Source organism: Condylostylus longicornis, unplaced genomic scaffold, assembly GCF_029603195.1.
Source record: "Condylostylus longicornis isolate FDR11 unplaced genomic scaffold, ASM2960319v2 ptg000027l, whole genome shotgun sequence".
NCBI classification, from domain to species: Eukaryota; Metazoa; Arthropoda; class Insecta; order Diptera; family Dolichopodidae; genus Condylostylus; species Condylostylus longicornis.
Genome location: NW_026577996.1, coordinates 8066396 through 8081448, shown reverse-complemented (window position 1 = coordinate 8081448; position 15053 = coordinate 8066396). Strand labels below are relative to the sequence as shown.

The 15053-nt window shown below is 23.3% G+C and overlaps 1 protein-coding gene across 3 annotated transcripts in view; it reads right to left on the bottom strand.

The window, feature by feature from the left end:
• Positions 1-118: 118 nt before the first annotated feature.
• LOC129607486 (myosin light chain kinase, smooth muscle) overlaps positions 119-15053 on the bottom strand; it is a 108145-nt gene continuing 93210 nt past the window's right edge. The window contains exons 20-26 of one of the 3 annotated variants that reach the window (XM_055518515.1): positions 9180-9503; positions 5672-5943; positions 5098-5592; positions 4684-5025; positions 4337-4616; positions 3039-4119; positions 119-2505 (exon numbers count right to left, since the gene is read on the bottom strand). In XM_055518515.1, coding sequence (XP_055374490.1) covers positions 2003-2505; positions 3039-4119; positions 4337-4616; positions 4684-5025; positions 5098-5592; positions 5672-5943; positions 9180-9503 — 3297 coding nt within the window. In that variant the 3' untranslated portion in view covers positions 119-2002. The remainder of the gene's footprint in view (positions 2506-3038; positions 4120-4336; positions 4617-4683; positions 5026-5097; positions 5593-5671; positions 5944-9179; positions 9504-15053) is intronic. The other 2 variants (XM_055518513.1, XM_055518514.1) reach the window with 2 other exon arrangements.

Genomic DNA, 15053 nt, shown 5'->3' with positions numbered 1-15053 from the left:
CTGAAAATTTTCAATTGAAAATTAATTGAAGATTAAGAAGAGGTTAAATAACAACATTAGTTTCAGAAATTTAATATTTCAGCATTTTAATAAAATAAATAAAACTAATTTTTTTAAGTTTTTTTTTATTTCTACTTTTATAATAATTACTTTTATATCTCAAAGCATTAAGTACATTATAATAATTTATTAAACAAAAAAAATAATAATAATAATACAATATATTTCAAATAAAAACTAATTTTTATAACAAAACAAAATTACTGAAAAAATAAAAAAATATTATTTTATATAAATCCTAAAACAAAATAAAAAAAAAACATGAGAACAAAAGTACAAATTATTATAAGTTTGCTTAATAACTATTTATATGTAACTCACTACAAAAACGACAAATTATAAGTTAAAATTTTTGATATCGTAAAAATAATTAAAAACATTGTTTATTTTTTTTATTGTTTAAAATTTAATTAAATATGAAAAACATTTAAGTCAAAATAATTTAGGATCATTGAGTTTCGAAAAAATTAGGTATATAAAATTCAAGTTTCATATAGGCTCACAGGTATAATTTTCATTGCAAGCATAGGTATACAGAATTAAATTACTAATATTATTAAATATTATTAAAAAATAAACGATCAATAGTCATTCTAAATTAAATATATATTGAAAGTACAGGGTGTAATGGTTTAAAATAGTTGTTTTTCTTTTTTAAATTTATAATTCAGAGATGAGGAATTGCAATTCAATTTTGAATTTATTCAAATTAAAATTAAATTTAATTATTATATAGAGTCTTCGTTTGTTAAGGTAATATACATTTAAAATAATTAGTCTTTTTATATTAAGATTGTATATGCAGAGTATGTATGTTTCTTATTTTCGATTTAATAGTTCACATTTGGTTTATTCTTATAAAATTTATTTTAATTTTTGTCAAGAAAAGCCTCTTTGAAGACATGTAAACACAATAATTTTTTTCGGCATTCATTAAACTTTCGTTTTTCATTTATTGTTAATTTAGCGACAATTTTCTGTTAATTTGTACGTATCGACCTCGTACAAGTATATAGCTTGCAAAAGCAATAATTTTTGTTGACATATAATATAACCAAAATTGGTCATAGAACAATGGACAAAATAAAATATATTCATAACATGCACATAATAACAAGCTATCTTCACAATATATTTAAGAGAGACAATTACTTAACAGGTACTTTATAGATTTTTAATAAAATTATCTCTGCTAGCCTATTTAAATTCAATTATTCGAAGATCGAGCACACTAATAATATTATCTATTTATTCGTGCTTAATTATACTAATATTTTGTCGCATATTTGCTTAGTTTTACACCCGTACTTTAAATTTTTCATTATTATTTTTAAAACATTAATTGTATTATTATCATAAATTATAAATGTAATTTAATTAATATTCATACTTAAAATTTGTAAATAATTAACCGTACGAAAAATAAATATCAAAAATTATTAATTTAATTTTTTCTTTTCAAGGCTTATCAATTTTATACTAAATCTTTTTTAAAAATTTTTTCTCATTAATGTCCAATTAAAATAATTTTTTTTATTATAAAGATTTTATTGTGCTATTGGAATTATTCATTTAACTATTTATTAATTTCATAATTCGCATTATATTATTAAGAGTTAATTTTAATAAAACCAAAATATACAATAAATCTTTCATACATACTTTTTAATTTTTTTATATTGAATTAAAATTTAGAATGATAATAATACATATAATATTTTATTTTTGTCGTTTATATGTAGTTATATAGTTTCAATATTATTTATAACTATATTTAACTCATATATAAAATATATTGTAGATGCATATAACCAAGAAATTATTGAATCAATATTAAAAATCGATTAGAAAATTTGAAAAACATAATATTTATATATTTCTATAAATAAAATATTTTCAATATTTCAATTAATACCATATTTTTGATTTAAATGTTTTTAAATCAACTTCTAGTATTGTAATTTCTTGGAGTATGTTCTAAATCGTGTTTTTTCGAATCTTTACTATCAAAATTATTCTTTTCTATATTAGTTGTATTAGTACAAGTACTGCTATTTATCTTAATACTACTAATATTACTAAAATTATTATTATTATTATTTAATATGTTACTATTATTATTATTGTTTTTTAATAATTTTTCTGTTGTTGATGATGTCATATTAATTCCAACTGCTGTCTCTACTAAATCTGAATTTATATTTAATTGCTTAAAAGTATTTAATTTACGATTTGCAAAAGAATTCAATGTTGTTGATATTTGATTTGAATTATTTGAGACAGCAATGAATTTTGGTGCTGATAATCTTTCTGTTGTTTCACGTACTTTATTACTTAACCGTATGGACGCAGTTGATCGCATCTGTGGTAATGGTGAACCAGGTAAGGATAATGATTGAGGGCTATATTTTGTTGTTTTTGTTTGCATTGTCGCTGTGGCATTTGCTAAAATATTAACAAAAAAAAATTAATTAAATAATTATAAAACCAGTTGATCTTTAAAAGATTTCAAATCACAGACAAAAAAAAAAACAATCATAAAAATCTTAAATGCTCAGCTTAAATCGAAAATATTATTAGCATATATTATAGTCCAACTAGCTATATGCAAAAATTATCAAAAGTACTCAAAGCACGCATCAGTTTTGATTGATAATTTTATCTCTAATTAATTGTCATAAGGTTAATATTTAGAATTCTAATATATTAACTGTTTCACTACTAATTTCTTCTATTATTATGAAAGAAAATTTAGTAAACTCCGAGTTTAACTGGATTGATTTTGAATAACCTTTAAACTACTATAAAAATTCTTCAAAGAAACAAGAAAATTTTTGCTAAAAAGTTATTTCAGATTTAAAAGCCCATTTAAAATTGTTAATAAAATTAAAAATAAATTTCAAACAAATTATTAACTTTGAGCTAAATAAAGAAAAAGTTTTAAATTATATAAAAAGCAAAAAGCAAAAATAAATTACTCTTGGGATTATATGCCAAACGATCAAAAACATTTTTAGATTTTGAAAATTCTCGTCCCATTGAAGATTTTACTGGTGAACTGCTAGTACTTCGACTTAATGTTGTTCTCATATATCCTGGCATTGCTTTATTTGACCCACTATTATCGGTTTGATTTTGATTGAATCTATTCTTTAACATTGAAACTTTTCCTAATGGACCTAATATCGGTTTAGAAATTCTGCTCCTTGATTTCTCCTTAGCAAAATTATTTTCTAAACTTTTTTTTCTCATTGAAATTGTATTTGTAAAGTCAGATTTCATAATCGCTTCTTTTGGAGTAACTACTGTTGTACTTTCTAAATTTTTATCATTTAAGCCATCAGCTGAACCATTTGTTCTTAATACTATTGTATTAACATCCGTTGATGAAACAATTTTTGGGAAATCTTGATAATTCAATGTTGGTACAAAAATTTTAAAACTTTCAATTGAACTACAACTATTTTTTTTTCTATTTTGTTTTTCCATTTCCAAAGCTTCAACTTCTTCAATGTGCAATTCATTATCAATCATTTCTTGATGTTTAGATGCGACTTCCTCTAATTTTATTTTTAAAATATCATGTGGTATTCCAACTGAAAATTCATTAATTTTTTCTAAAAGTATTTCTTCTTGAATAGCTTGTGGTTTTTCTAGTATAGGATGTGGACATAAACAAGAAATATTGCCTCCGATTCCACCACCACTACAATTTGAACATTCACTAAAACCAGAATCACTACGTTCACTACATTCAGTTTTATTGCGAATTTTGGGTCTTTGAATTATTTTCGATTCAATGATTGTAGCTACTTTTGGTACTTGCACTATAGCTGATGTAATAATTTCACCATCATCCTCTTCTTCGTTAACAGACGTCATATGATTAACAATATTTGGATTTAAAAGCGAATTTGTTTGTCCACAGCCAGCTGAAATTGATGGACGTGGACTATTTGATAATGAAGTGCTACTTCCTGTTGCTGAAATCGCTGAATTACGTCTTGATGCTGATAAATTTGCCATGCGCCCAAGTGCTCGAATTGCGTTTCCAGTTTTCTGTAGTTCAATTTGTTTTTTTTTTTTTTTGTGTTTAGTAATCATGTTAATTCAAAACGAAATCCACACATAAAACACACATAGTTTAAAAAATTAAAATAAATTATAATTATAACATGCAATAAATCTTGAAATGAGAGTATTTAAAATATATCTTTTAAAAAATTACGAAAATAAAAAATGAAACCGGGAAAATTTCGTTGAAGACTTTACTTACCTGCCATTTTCTTCTAATGATAAATTTCTTCAACTTATCAGTACAAATACGTTTATTTATTAAATTTTCGTCATGATACTGCGAAAGCCATTTAGATTCTAAACATTCTTTAGCTGTTAGTCTATCTTCCTTACGATGCACTAATAAATTTGAAATAAAGTCTTTAGCTTCTTGTGATATTGCATCAAAAGCTTCATCATCAAAATCATAATCAGCACGTGTTATATTTGCAAATGTATCAACATCTGCATCACCCATAAATGGTGATAAACCGGATAATCTTAATAAATTTAATTTATAAAATCAATTTAGTGGAATAAAATCATTAAGTATTGATAAAATCTTACAAAACATAACATATAACACCAACACTCCACATATCAGTCTGAAAACTAATTGGCTCATAATTAATTATTTCTGGAGCAATGAATTCTGGTGTACCAAATAATACACGTACTGGACTATCTGAATTTAAACGTTGTGCTAAACCAAAATCAATAATTTTTATTTGATGACTAGTTCTTGTATAACACATTATATTTTCTGGTTTTAAATCAAGATGTACAATTGATTGGCTATGCATATAATCAACTCCTTCACATATTTGTCGTAAAAATAATATACAGTCTCTTTCGGTTAATGTAAAATCATCTGCTACAACTCTTTCAAACAATTCACCTCCAGTTATACTAAAATATAAAAATTAATATTGCAAATTACGTTTTAATTATCCATCTTAATAAAACTGAATTTCAACTTACTATTCCATTATCATAATTATTTCACGATTTGTTTCAAATGATACTGCCAATTGTAATAATTTTGGATGTTCAAGTGATTTCATTATTGCAATTTCTTCTTGTACTTTAACTCGATCTCTTGCTTTAATACATTTAATAACTTTAGCTGCCATTGTTTGACCAGTTTCCCTTTCTATTACTTTATAAACAACACCAAATCTTCCTTTACCCAATTCTTCCAGTGTTTCAAATCTTTGTTTAAAATCGCCACCTTGTTTTAATAGTAATAATTTCTTTCGATTTTCAATTTCATCATAATTTTCATTAATAATTTCTGGTATTTGTAGAATAGTTTCGTCGCTTGGTTTACTTGGTTCACTATGACCATGAATATTTTCAGCTCTAACACGGAATCTATAAATAACTTTTGGTTTAACATCTTTTATTGTATAAGCTAATGAATCAACAACGTGTGCTATTTCAATCCATTCTGATGAGTTTTCTTGCATTTCAATACTAAAAAAATTTTTTTTAAATTATTTTTTTTATGCCTTAAAAATTTATTTAATAATTTTAATATTATTTTGGTGCTTACATAAATCCTGTAATCACACAACCTCCATCATATGGTGGTCCGCACCATGCTATCGAAATTCTATCATATGTTGCTGAAATACTTGGTTTACTGGGAGGTTCTGGTGGGCTTTCTACAGCAACTGATGCAACAGCATAATCACTACTATAGTCATTCATGATTTCTACAGTATATTTACCGCTATCATCAGTTGTAATATCAGTTATTTGAAGAATAGAATTTGTATCAGTTGATGTAATTTTAATATTTGAACTTTCCACAACAGGATGACCCTTTAAAAAATTAATTTTATAAATATATTATTATAAAGGCAGGATTAATATTAATTCTAATGCTAATTTTTTTTTAATATGTACAAAACTGTAAAATATTTTATTTCAGGTTAAAATCAGTAAAACTATAGATAATCTGTTTACTTTTAAATCTTTATAAAACCGATCAAAGTTTTAATTAAGTATAAATTTCTTTTTGAACTATAAAAATTTGAATACAAAAAAAAATAAATGTGGTTTTTTATGAAGTAAAACAAAAAATTAATATGTAATTTATAACAAATAAATTGGCTTTTCAAAAAAAAAGAAAAAAACAAATACAGGTTGAAATACTTAAGTACGACCATAGAGATTTTGAAATTAAATTGGCGCAAAATTTATAAATTATGAGAAAAAAAAATACAACATGTACGCCATAAATACATTCATAAATAATCATATATTGCAAAATAATAATTAAAAATATAAGTATAGAATAAAAAAACCACCAAATTGTAAATAATATCAAAAAAAAAAAAATTGTTTTATGCCATTATATTAAGGTACCTCCCTATATTATTTTATAATATAACGAATTCATATTATACATTATACATTGGGCATATAGGTATAGCTATACAATTTATAATGGAAATTATTAATTTAAACCACAAATCGAACACAAAATATACTGAACTAACTGAATGACTTTTATATTTTGTTAAAAAGACAACTTATACAGCTCAATTAATCTTTCATTTGTTGAATATTTTTATTTATTAAAAAAACAGCATTCATAAAAATTTTAAATTTTACAAAAAATTTCAAATAAAAATATTTGTTGCAATCCATTTAATAGTAAATATAACATTCTAAATTACTTCGGAGTAGGTGGAAGTAGTTTGTCAATTTAAACACTGCTTTCTGTGGTGTGATCCTATTATTTATAGCACTAAAATCTAACATATTTATTGCAATTGAATACATATTAAGAATTTGACGCGTATTTTTCAGATTCTAACTACTCCTCAGATGCGAGTCTAACTACTCCGCTCAATTGCTTCATTTATATATGTATTTTATATTAGTTGGAGGTGTTGTACTACACATTTAGAGTTCTTTGCCTTTAAAATAAACATTTGGGGTAGTTCAATTAGCTTTATACAACAAAAATATATTCTTAAATACATACTTTAAAATTGCATAAATATGGGCGATTGTAAAATTTTATTAAAATTACAATTTTGTTTTAGATTCGAAATATTTCATATAAATAAAATATTTAATCAACGTAAACATATTATGTATACTATGTATGTGTATATGTAATAAAAAAAGATCAAAGTTAATATTTTTTATTAACTAACAGTAGTTTAAAACGAGAAAAAAATAGAGTTGACCTTGTCAACTCTGTGATACCCGTACGAATTTGTTATCCTATGTGCGAATAACTAATGTGCCATAACTAACTATGGGGCAGACTATGACTTTAAGTTGCCGTATTACCATATTAATTTATGCAAAATTTCAGTACTATGTGTTATTCAAATACTGGTTGTGCAAAACTACTATTGATGTTGTATGGCAGCTACCAGAAAGAGCCAAGAAATTTTAGCGAATTTTATCAAGCACATCGGCCCTACTAATATATTCACTTGTGCAAAATCTCAATATCACAGCTTTTATAGTTTCTGAGTTATAGTCAAATAACTTTTGAAGTTGTATGGCAGGTACCAGAAGGAGCCAAGTAATTTCAACGACTTTTATGAGACACATTGGCCCTACTAATATATTCGTTTGTGTGAAATTTCAATACCATAGCTTTAATAGTTTCTGAAATATAGTCAAATAACTTTTGAAGTTGTATGGCAGGTACCAGAAGGAGCCAAGTAATTTCAATGACTTTTATGTGACACATTGGCCCTACTAATATATTCGTTTGTGTAAAATTTCAATACCATAGCTTTAATAGTTTCTGAAATATAGCCAAATAATTTTTGAAGTTGTATGGCAGGTACCAGAAGGAGCCAAGTAATTTCAACGACTTTTATGTGGCATATTGGCCCTACTAATATATTCGTTTGTGTGAAATTTCAATACCATAACTTTTATAGTTTCTGAGATATAGCCAAATAAATTTTGAAGTTGTATGGCAGCTACCCGAACCGGTACCCCGATCATGTCCAATTTAAATAGGGTTCTGGCACTTACTACAATAAATCATTTGTGAAAATTTGGTGAACTTAGCTCAATTAGTTTTTGAGTTATCGTTCGGACGGACGGACGGACGGACGGACGGACGGACAGACAAAGCTAAATCAACTCAGAATTTGACGCTGATCAAAAACATACACTTGAGTCTATATCTAACACCGTTATTTCTTAGCGTTACAAACGGTAAGGCAAATTTAGTATACCCTTCGAACATACGTTCGTACGGGTATAAAGAATAAATAAAATGCCATTAAAATTCCTTTTAAAAATTAACCCTTTGAAACCTTATTAAATTATCCCAATTATCATTATAATTTTCGGCTCTTATTGGTTAATATGAGAAAATTATAAAGAAGTTTTTGGAATTTTACAAATATAATAAAAAAATTGCTTTATTGTTTCATTATATTCCTTAAAAGTACTAAGAAATTCAACGGGTTAACCAAAAAAAAAAGGTAAATGAATAAAAATAAATATTTACGAATTTTAATAAAAATAAAATACACGTACGTATGTATAATATTAACAATATAAAGGAATTTTAAAAAATTTTAATAAATAAAACAATTGATCAAATATAAATAATTTTTTTTTTCAAAATTAAATGATTTTTAGTTGTACCCCAGTTTAACAATTAAAAATTTCAAAAATTTACTTAAAATATGCATAATTAAAAACAATTATTTTTTAATAATTAATAAATATTTTTATAGTGAATACATATGTGTGTATAAAGAATTCCACAAATTATAATTATGTAAGTTATAAACTTGAAACATAATTTTTTTTTTAATTTCTAACAATTAAATTTTTATGTCCAAATAGAGTAAAGCGAATAGAAAAGAGAAATTGGGAGGAGTTAAGTGAAATTCATCGGAGTTATAATTTTCTAATACAAGAGTAATTACTAGAGAATTTATATATTAAGAGCATATTATTGTCATAATTTTCATTATAAAAGCACTAAAGAACGAAACGACTGGTGAACCGATCTTTTACCAACACTAATTTTGCTTATATTAAAAATTATTGAATATACTTACAGCTTTGAACCAATAAACTTTCGGTATTGGTTTTCCACCAAAATGGACTTTTAATACAATTGTACCGCCAACTAATGCTGTACAATCATCTGGTCCTTTTGTTATATAAACTGGTAAATCTGGTGTTTCATTACTTTCTGTATTTTCGAAATTAAATATATTTTGATTTGGTAAACTGCTTGGTAATATTGTTAAATTTGTATATGCTGATAAATTAATAAGTTTATTATTTGGATGTATAACAGTACACTTTACTTCACCGCTATGATAGTATTCAATTCCTAATATATGTAAAATTCTTAAACCATCTGATTGTGATTCCAACTACAAATATATAACAAATATAAAAATAATGTTATAATAAAATGTAAATAATTGAAATTAAAATAATTGAAAAATAAATTGAATTATTTTTTGAATTATAATTTTTTATATGAAAACATAGTAAAAAGTAGATTCATAAGAGCACACCAGGTAATTTGCATTTCTTTAAAAAAATATATATTCCAAACTATATTCCGAACTACTTCCATATTGAAATCTTACCATATAAGAAAAAAAAACTAATCTATGAATTCAAATATTGGGGATTAAACCAAATATAAAAATATATAAGAACATCTACAACAAAGTACATATGCTACAATGCCTGGAATAATGACTTTTCCATTCAACTACTTTTTTGTACATGCTGGTGGAGTAGAAAGAGTTATTCATTTAGAATGATTTCCGGTTATTAGAATATTATACGCCCTTAACGTTGACTTTCGGGAGAGAATATCCTGGAATTGTTTTGGACTTTGAATTAAATCAAATTCAAATACGAGTACAAAAGAAATTGTTTAAAAACAATGTTTCGTAATTTTGTATATGGTTGGAAACTACATTTTTATTAAAGAAAATTTTTTAATATTCCCATATTTTAATCATATTTTTAATAACATTTTTATTTCAGAAATAATTGCTTTAAATTTTAATCTGTAAACTTAAAAAATCTTTATAATATTCAAATAATCGCTAAATCTTGTCTACGTATATAAATTAATAAAGTACTTATTTTTTATAATAATAAAAAAAAAAAACAGGTGCCATTTGTTCAAATAATATAAAGAATTTTTTTTTTAAATATTCAAATGTACGTAACAACGAAACAAAATTCACTTATATAGTAATTTATATATATATATAGATATATAAGAGAAGAAGATTTCGCATTCCATTTTTAGAAATTTAATTAATATTCATTTCTATCCTAAAAAGCACAATATAAGCATTTAAATGATCATTAATAAATATAGAGTATAAAAAGTAAAATTATTTAAAAGTACAATTTTTCTATTTGTAAATTCAATTGCAAAAGCATTATTTTTAATCATTCTTGTAACATTTAAATCATTGAAGGCATTCATTTGAATGAAAACTTCAAGTTTATGGTCAAAGATAAAATTTTAAAGCAGTCCTATAGTGTGATTAGCCCAAAAAGTGCAGGAATCGAAATTTTCAGCAACTAAATTTTTTATTTATTAAAATATAATTAATTATTAATAAAATTTGAAACAAAACCCTTAAGTTTTTTATAGTAAATTAAAATAATATTGTTAATTACAATTATATTCAATTTAAATAAATTTTTGTATAAATTTTAATGTAAATCTACCTGCCCGAACTAATAAATTATAATTTTAAAACTAGTTTAAAGTTACTTAATTACTTAATTTATAATAAAAAATTTTTTTAATATAAGAAAATTGACACATATTTCTTTTAAGAATTTGTTTACACATATACATATAGGCATATATACATTAAAAATATCGATTTTTTGAATTTTTCGATATAATTTTATCAACATATTTTAAGAATTTTATTGTACCCAAGTCTTGCTTTAAATTTTATTGTTAAATCTTATTTAAAATTATTTCAATAAAAATTAATTAGTTTTTTTCATTTTAATTCATATTGTCAATCACTTTAAAATATTTATCACTCATGTCACTTGCATGTAGTGACTCATATTTCAATTGGTTCTCGGCTTTATGGCTAAAATTAAAGTGTAATAATCATATTTAACATGAATTGTATTAAGTATATGAAAATTAATCAATATTTGTCTTAATTTAATTAAAATAAAATTAATCAAAACTTAAAATTACACATTTTTAGTTTTTTTTGTCTTTGTTTCATTTAAATATTAAAAACATTTTCTCTTAATAAGATTTATTTTTCCTTCAATTTTCTTTATCATATTTTTTTTATATTTTATTTTATTATAAAAAAATTATTCTCTATAAACAGTTCTATTTATTTTGTTCTTTTATTAAATTTTATTATAATTGCCTTAGAACTTAGAACAAAAAAATTTTTTATAATTTTCATCCATAAAAAAAAAAAACTTTTTTTCTTAAATTTAATTTTTGTCTCAAATCCATTTATGGTCTTAAAATTTTAAAACTTGAATTAAACAAAACAAAAAAAAAACTCATCATAATTATTAATATAAACACATTCATATACTTATACATATTTCTTATAACAACAAAAAATTTAAATGAAATTATGATTACAAAAAAAAAATAAAATAATTATTAAATCTACAATTTAAAAACAAAAAAATAATAAGAATACCGCCAAATAAAACCGCCGAATTTTTGTTTTTTGTTGTTTTTCTTCTTATTTAATTTTCATTTAAGAAAATGAAAATCTTTGAACATTCCGTTTCATTATCCGTTTTTATAAAATTGAAATCCAATTACCATGACGAAACAAACTAGACTAAAAATTTAAAATAAAAATTAATTTTGTTTTCGTTTTTCTTTAATTTTTTTTCTCAATTTTTAATACTAGATCTAATGCACAAACAGTAAATGTGTGTAATATAATAATAATAATAATAAGAAAATGAATTCGCCACAAAATATGAAGCGAATTAAAGATCTATTAATTTTTTATTTAAAAGGCAGGCATACAAAATATACAATATTGCATTTACACACACTCACTATACTGTACAATTACTACAATTTATATTACTACATAACAAACGCATTATACTTATAAATTATAATTATCATTTTCTCCAAGTAAGAATAATAATAATAAAAAGAAATAATAATAATAATAATTATTGTTTTATTGTACCTTCTTCAGTTTATTATGGTGTGTCAGTATTTTATATTATAAATTAATAAATATGTATAATATAGCCATGATGTATGTATACCTAAAGTCAAATATATTACAGCTTCTATATTTTATGTACATATCATAATTATTTTATAGACAATTTAATACATGTATGTATAACAGACAGAAATAATATTAAAATAGATTAAATAATATTAATTCATTAAAGTTTGACAACAATTTTTTTTATTCTTAAATATAACAATTTATTTTTGGGAATTATTATATAATTTTATTATATTGTTTAGTAAATATGACGTTTAGATAAAAAATTCTTGAAAGTTTAAAAAAAAAAATGAGTAGGTTAAGTTGGGTTAGTTTAGCGCGGCGATTTAAAGGAAATATTTATGCCAGATTGACCCATTGCGATACCGTTGAATTTCCATATCCTCACCCTGAACTGAACTATTCTCCTGCTCGTCAAAGTAGCTTCTGCAGAGATCGGGGCCTCCCATCCTCCGGGCATATTTTTCAATCAGAAAATGCCAAGTCATAACCCCATCACAACTCCGATGTCTCCCCGACGGGAGACGTTAGATCTGTCGTATGATGTAGATCTAGCTCAAACTACAATTGTATGGACACGCCGCATGAGACCTGCAGCTGCATTCAACTCTTCCCAGTTTCAGTTTAATCTTTTATTATTTTTTTGTTTTCCTTCCAATCAAAATTAGGTTTTTCTACTTTTAGATACGTTTTCAAAATGAAAATTTTCGTTGATTCATATTTTAGTTAATTAAAATTAAAATTTTACATATTATGTATATAAGAAATAATACAGTCAAAAACATATTATAAAATGATTCAAGTAATCAATTACCCGAAATTCGTTAAAATTTAAGTAATTTGAAACCGTAATAGTATTATAGAAAAATATTTTTTCTTTTTTGTTTATTTTTGAAACCGCATATACCACAATATTTTAAGAGATGCTTTCAAATTTTTTACTTTATACAATACACGACATTTATACACAACATTTGAACCATACTAATGACACATATTTAATTATTAGCCGAGTTGGCGAATTTTGATGATTCTTTTTCGATTATTTAAATAAAACGGAAATTATTTATAAAATTTATAATAATCCAAATTGTAAATTGTGCGAAATGTAAATATAAGATTAAACTTTATAACAGAATAACGCATAATTTTATAATTAATTAAAAATATATTTTATTTCACACCGCTACAGTGCTTTCAGTCACCGATGCAATCAAGCATAATATTCTCGCATTTAACTTAAAAAATAATTTTATTAATATTTTCATTAATAATTGAAATTATTTCAATTATATCAAAAAAAAAAATATTATTTTTTTGCTCTTTTTGTTTTGTGTCTCTTTAATGATTGAGTGAAAATAATAAAAATGAAAAATGGTCAGCGCCAAAATGTCAAAACAAACTGTCAATATTATTTGTGTTTTTGACATACTTAATACTTACAATAGCTGCTTATTATTGTATTCATATTTAAAGATATAAAATTCAATTGATAATTTTAATGACACAAATGGATAAAAAGCAGTTAAAATTTATTAAAAAAAAAATTTATGAATTTTATTCATAAAAACGAAAAAGTTATGAGATTTTTTTTTTTTGTGTTTTGTCATTACTTCTATTTCTTTAATGTTAATAAAAAAAAACAGTTTAAACTAGTATAATGTATTTTATATAGTATTATGAATTTATCTTGCCTACATCCATACACAATATTATATATATAGCCATGCATAAATTGATTTTTCAAAAAAACAAGTATTTTTGCTAATTATTTAATTTTTATTCTATTAAAATTTGAACTTGTAAAAGGTTACAGGTCTTTTAGAAAATTTGAAGATATTAATTTAATTGAGTTCTCTATATTATTATACAATTTTATCTAAATTTAATTAACATTATTAACTGCGATATTTCCAACTACAGATTATATTATGATTGTTCGGTTGTATACTGTATCGTATATATGTCCATATAATTCTTATCTAAATAATTAATATATAATTATATAATATATAATATTTTGTGTTGTTCATTAAATTATCTAAAATCTTTATTCAAAATCTTTAATCAAATATTAAAAAACCAATAAACACCGGCAATTATATTTAAATTTGATATGATCAATGACATAAGCTGCTGCAAAAGCAGTAAAAATTTTTGCAAAAAATTTTTTTAACATGACATTTAATTGACGTCTTTTACCTTTTTGAACACAAATACCCACTTGTGACATATTCTATAAAAATATACGTGAAATAAAAAAAAAGCGAATGAAATGCACATAAAATGCACAACTAAAGTAAACTTACATAAAATACATAAACTATTTTCTAAATTTGAATATTATATTTTAAAATAATAAAAATAAGAAAAAAAGACAACAGAATTTAATAAAAATTCATTAATCCCGTATTTTTAAGGTATGGCAAAATTTCTTTATAACCTTAAATATACAAAATGTAATTATTTGTAAACGTTTAAAATTCAAAATCAAGTGATTTAAATGCAGTTGTGCAAATAAAAATCATAAGAATACGTGTATATATGTATGTATACAAATGCATGTATGTGCATCAAATATATATATACAAATAAAATATGATTAAATCATTTTAACTTTTTTCTTTATTTTAAAAATCTGTACTTGTTACCATTTAAAGTGATAACAAAATATTGCTTATTATA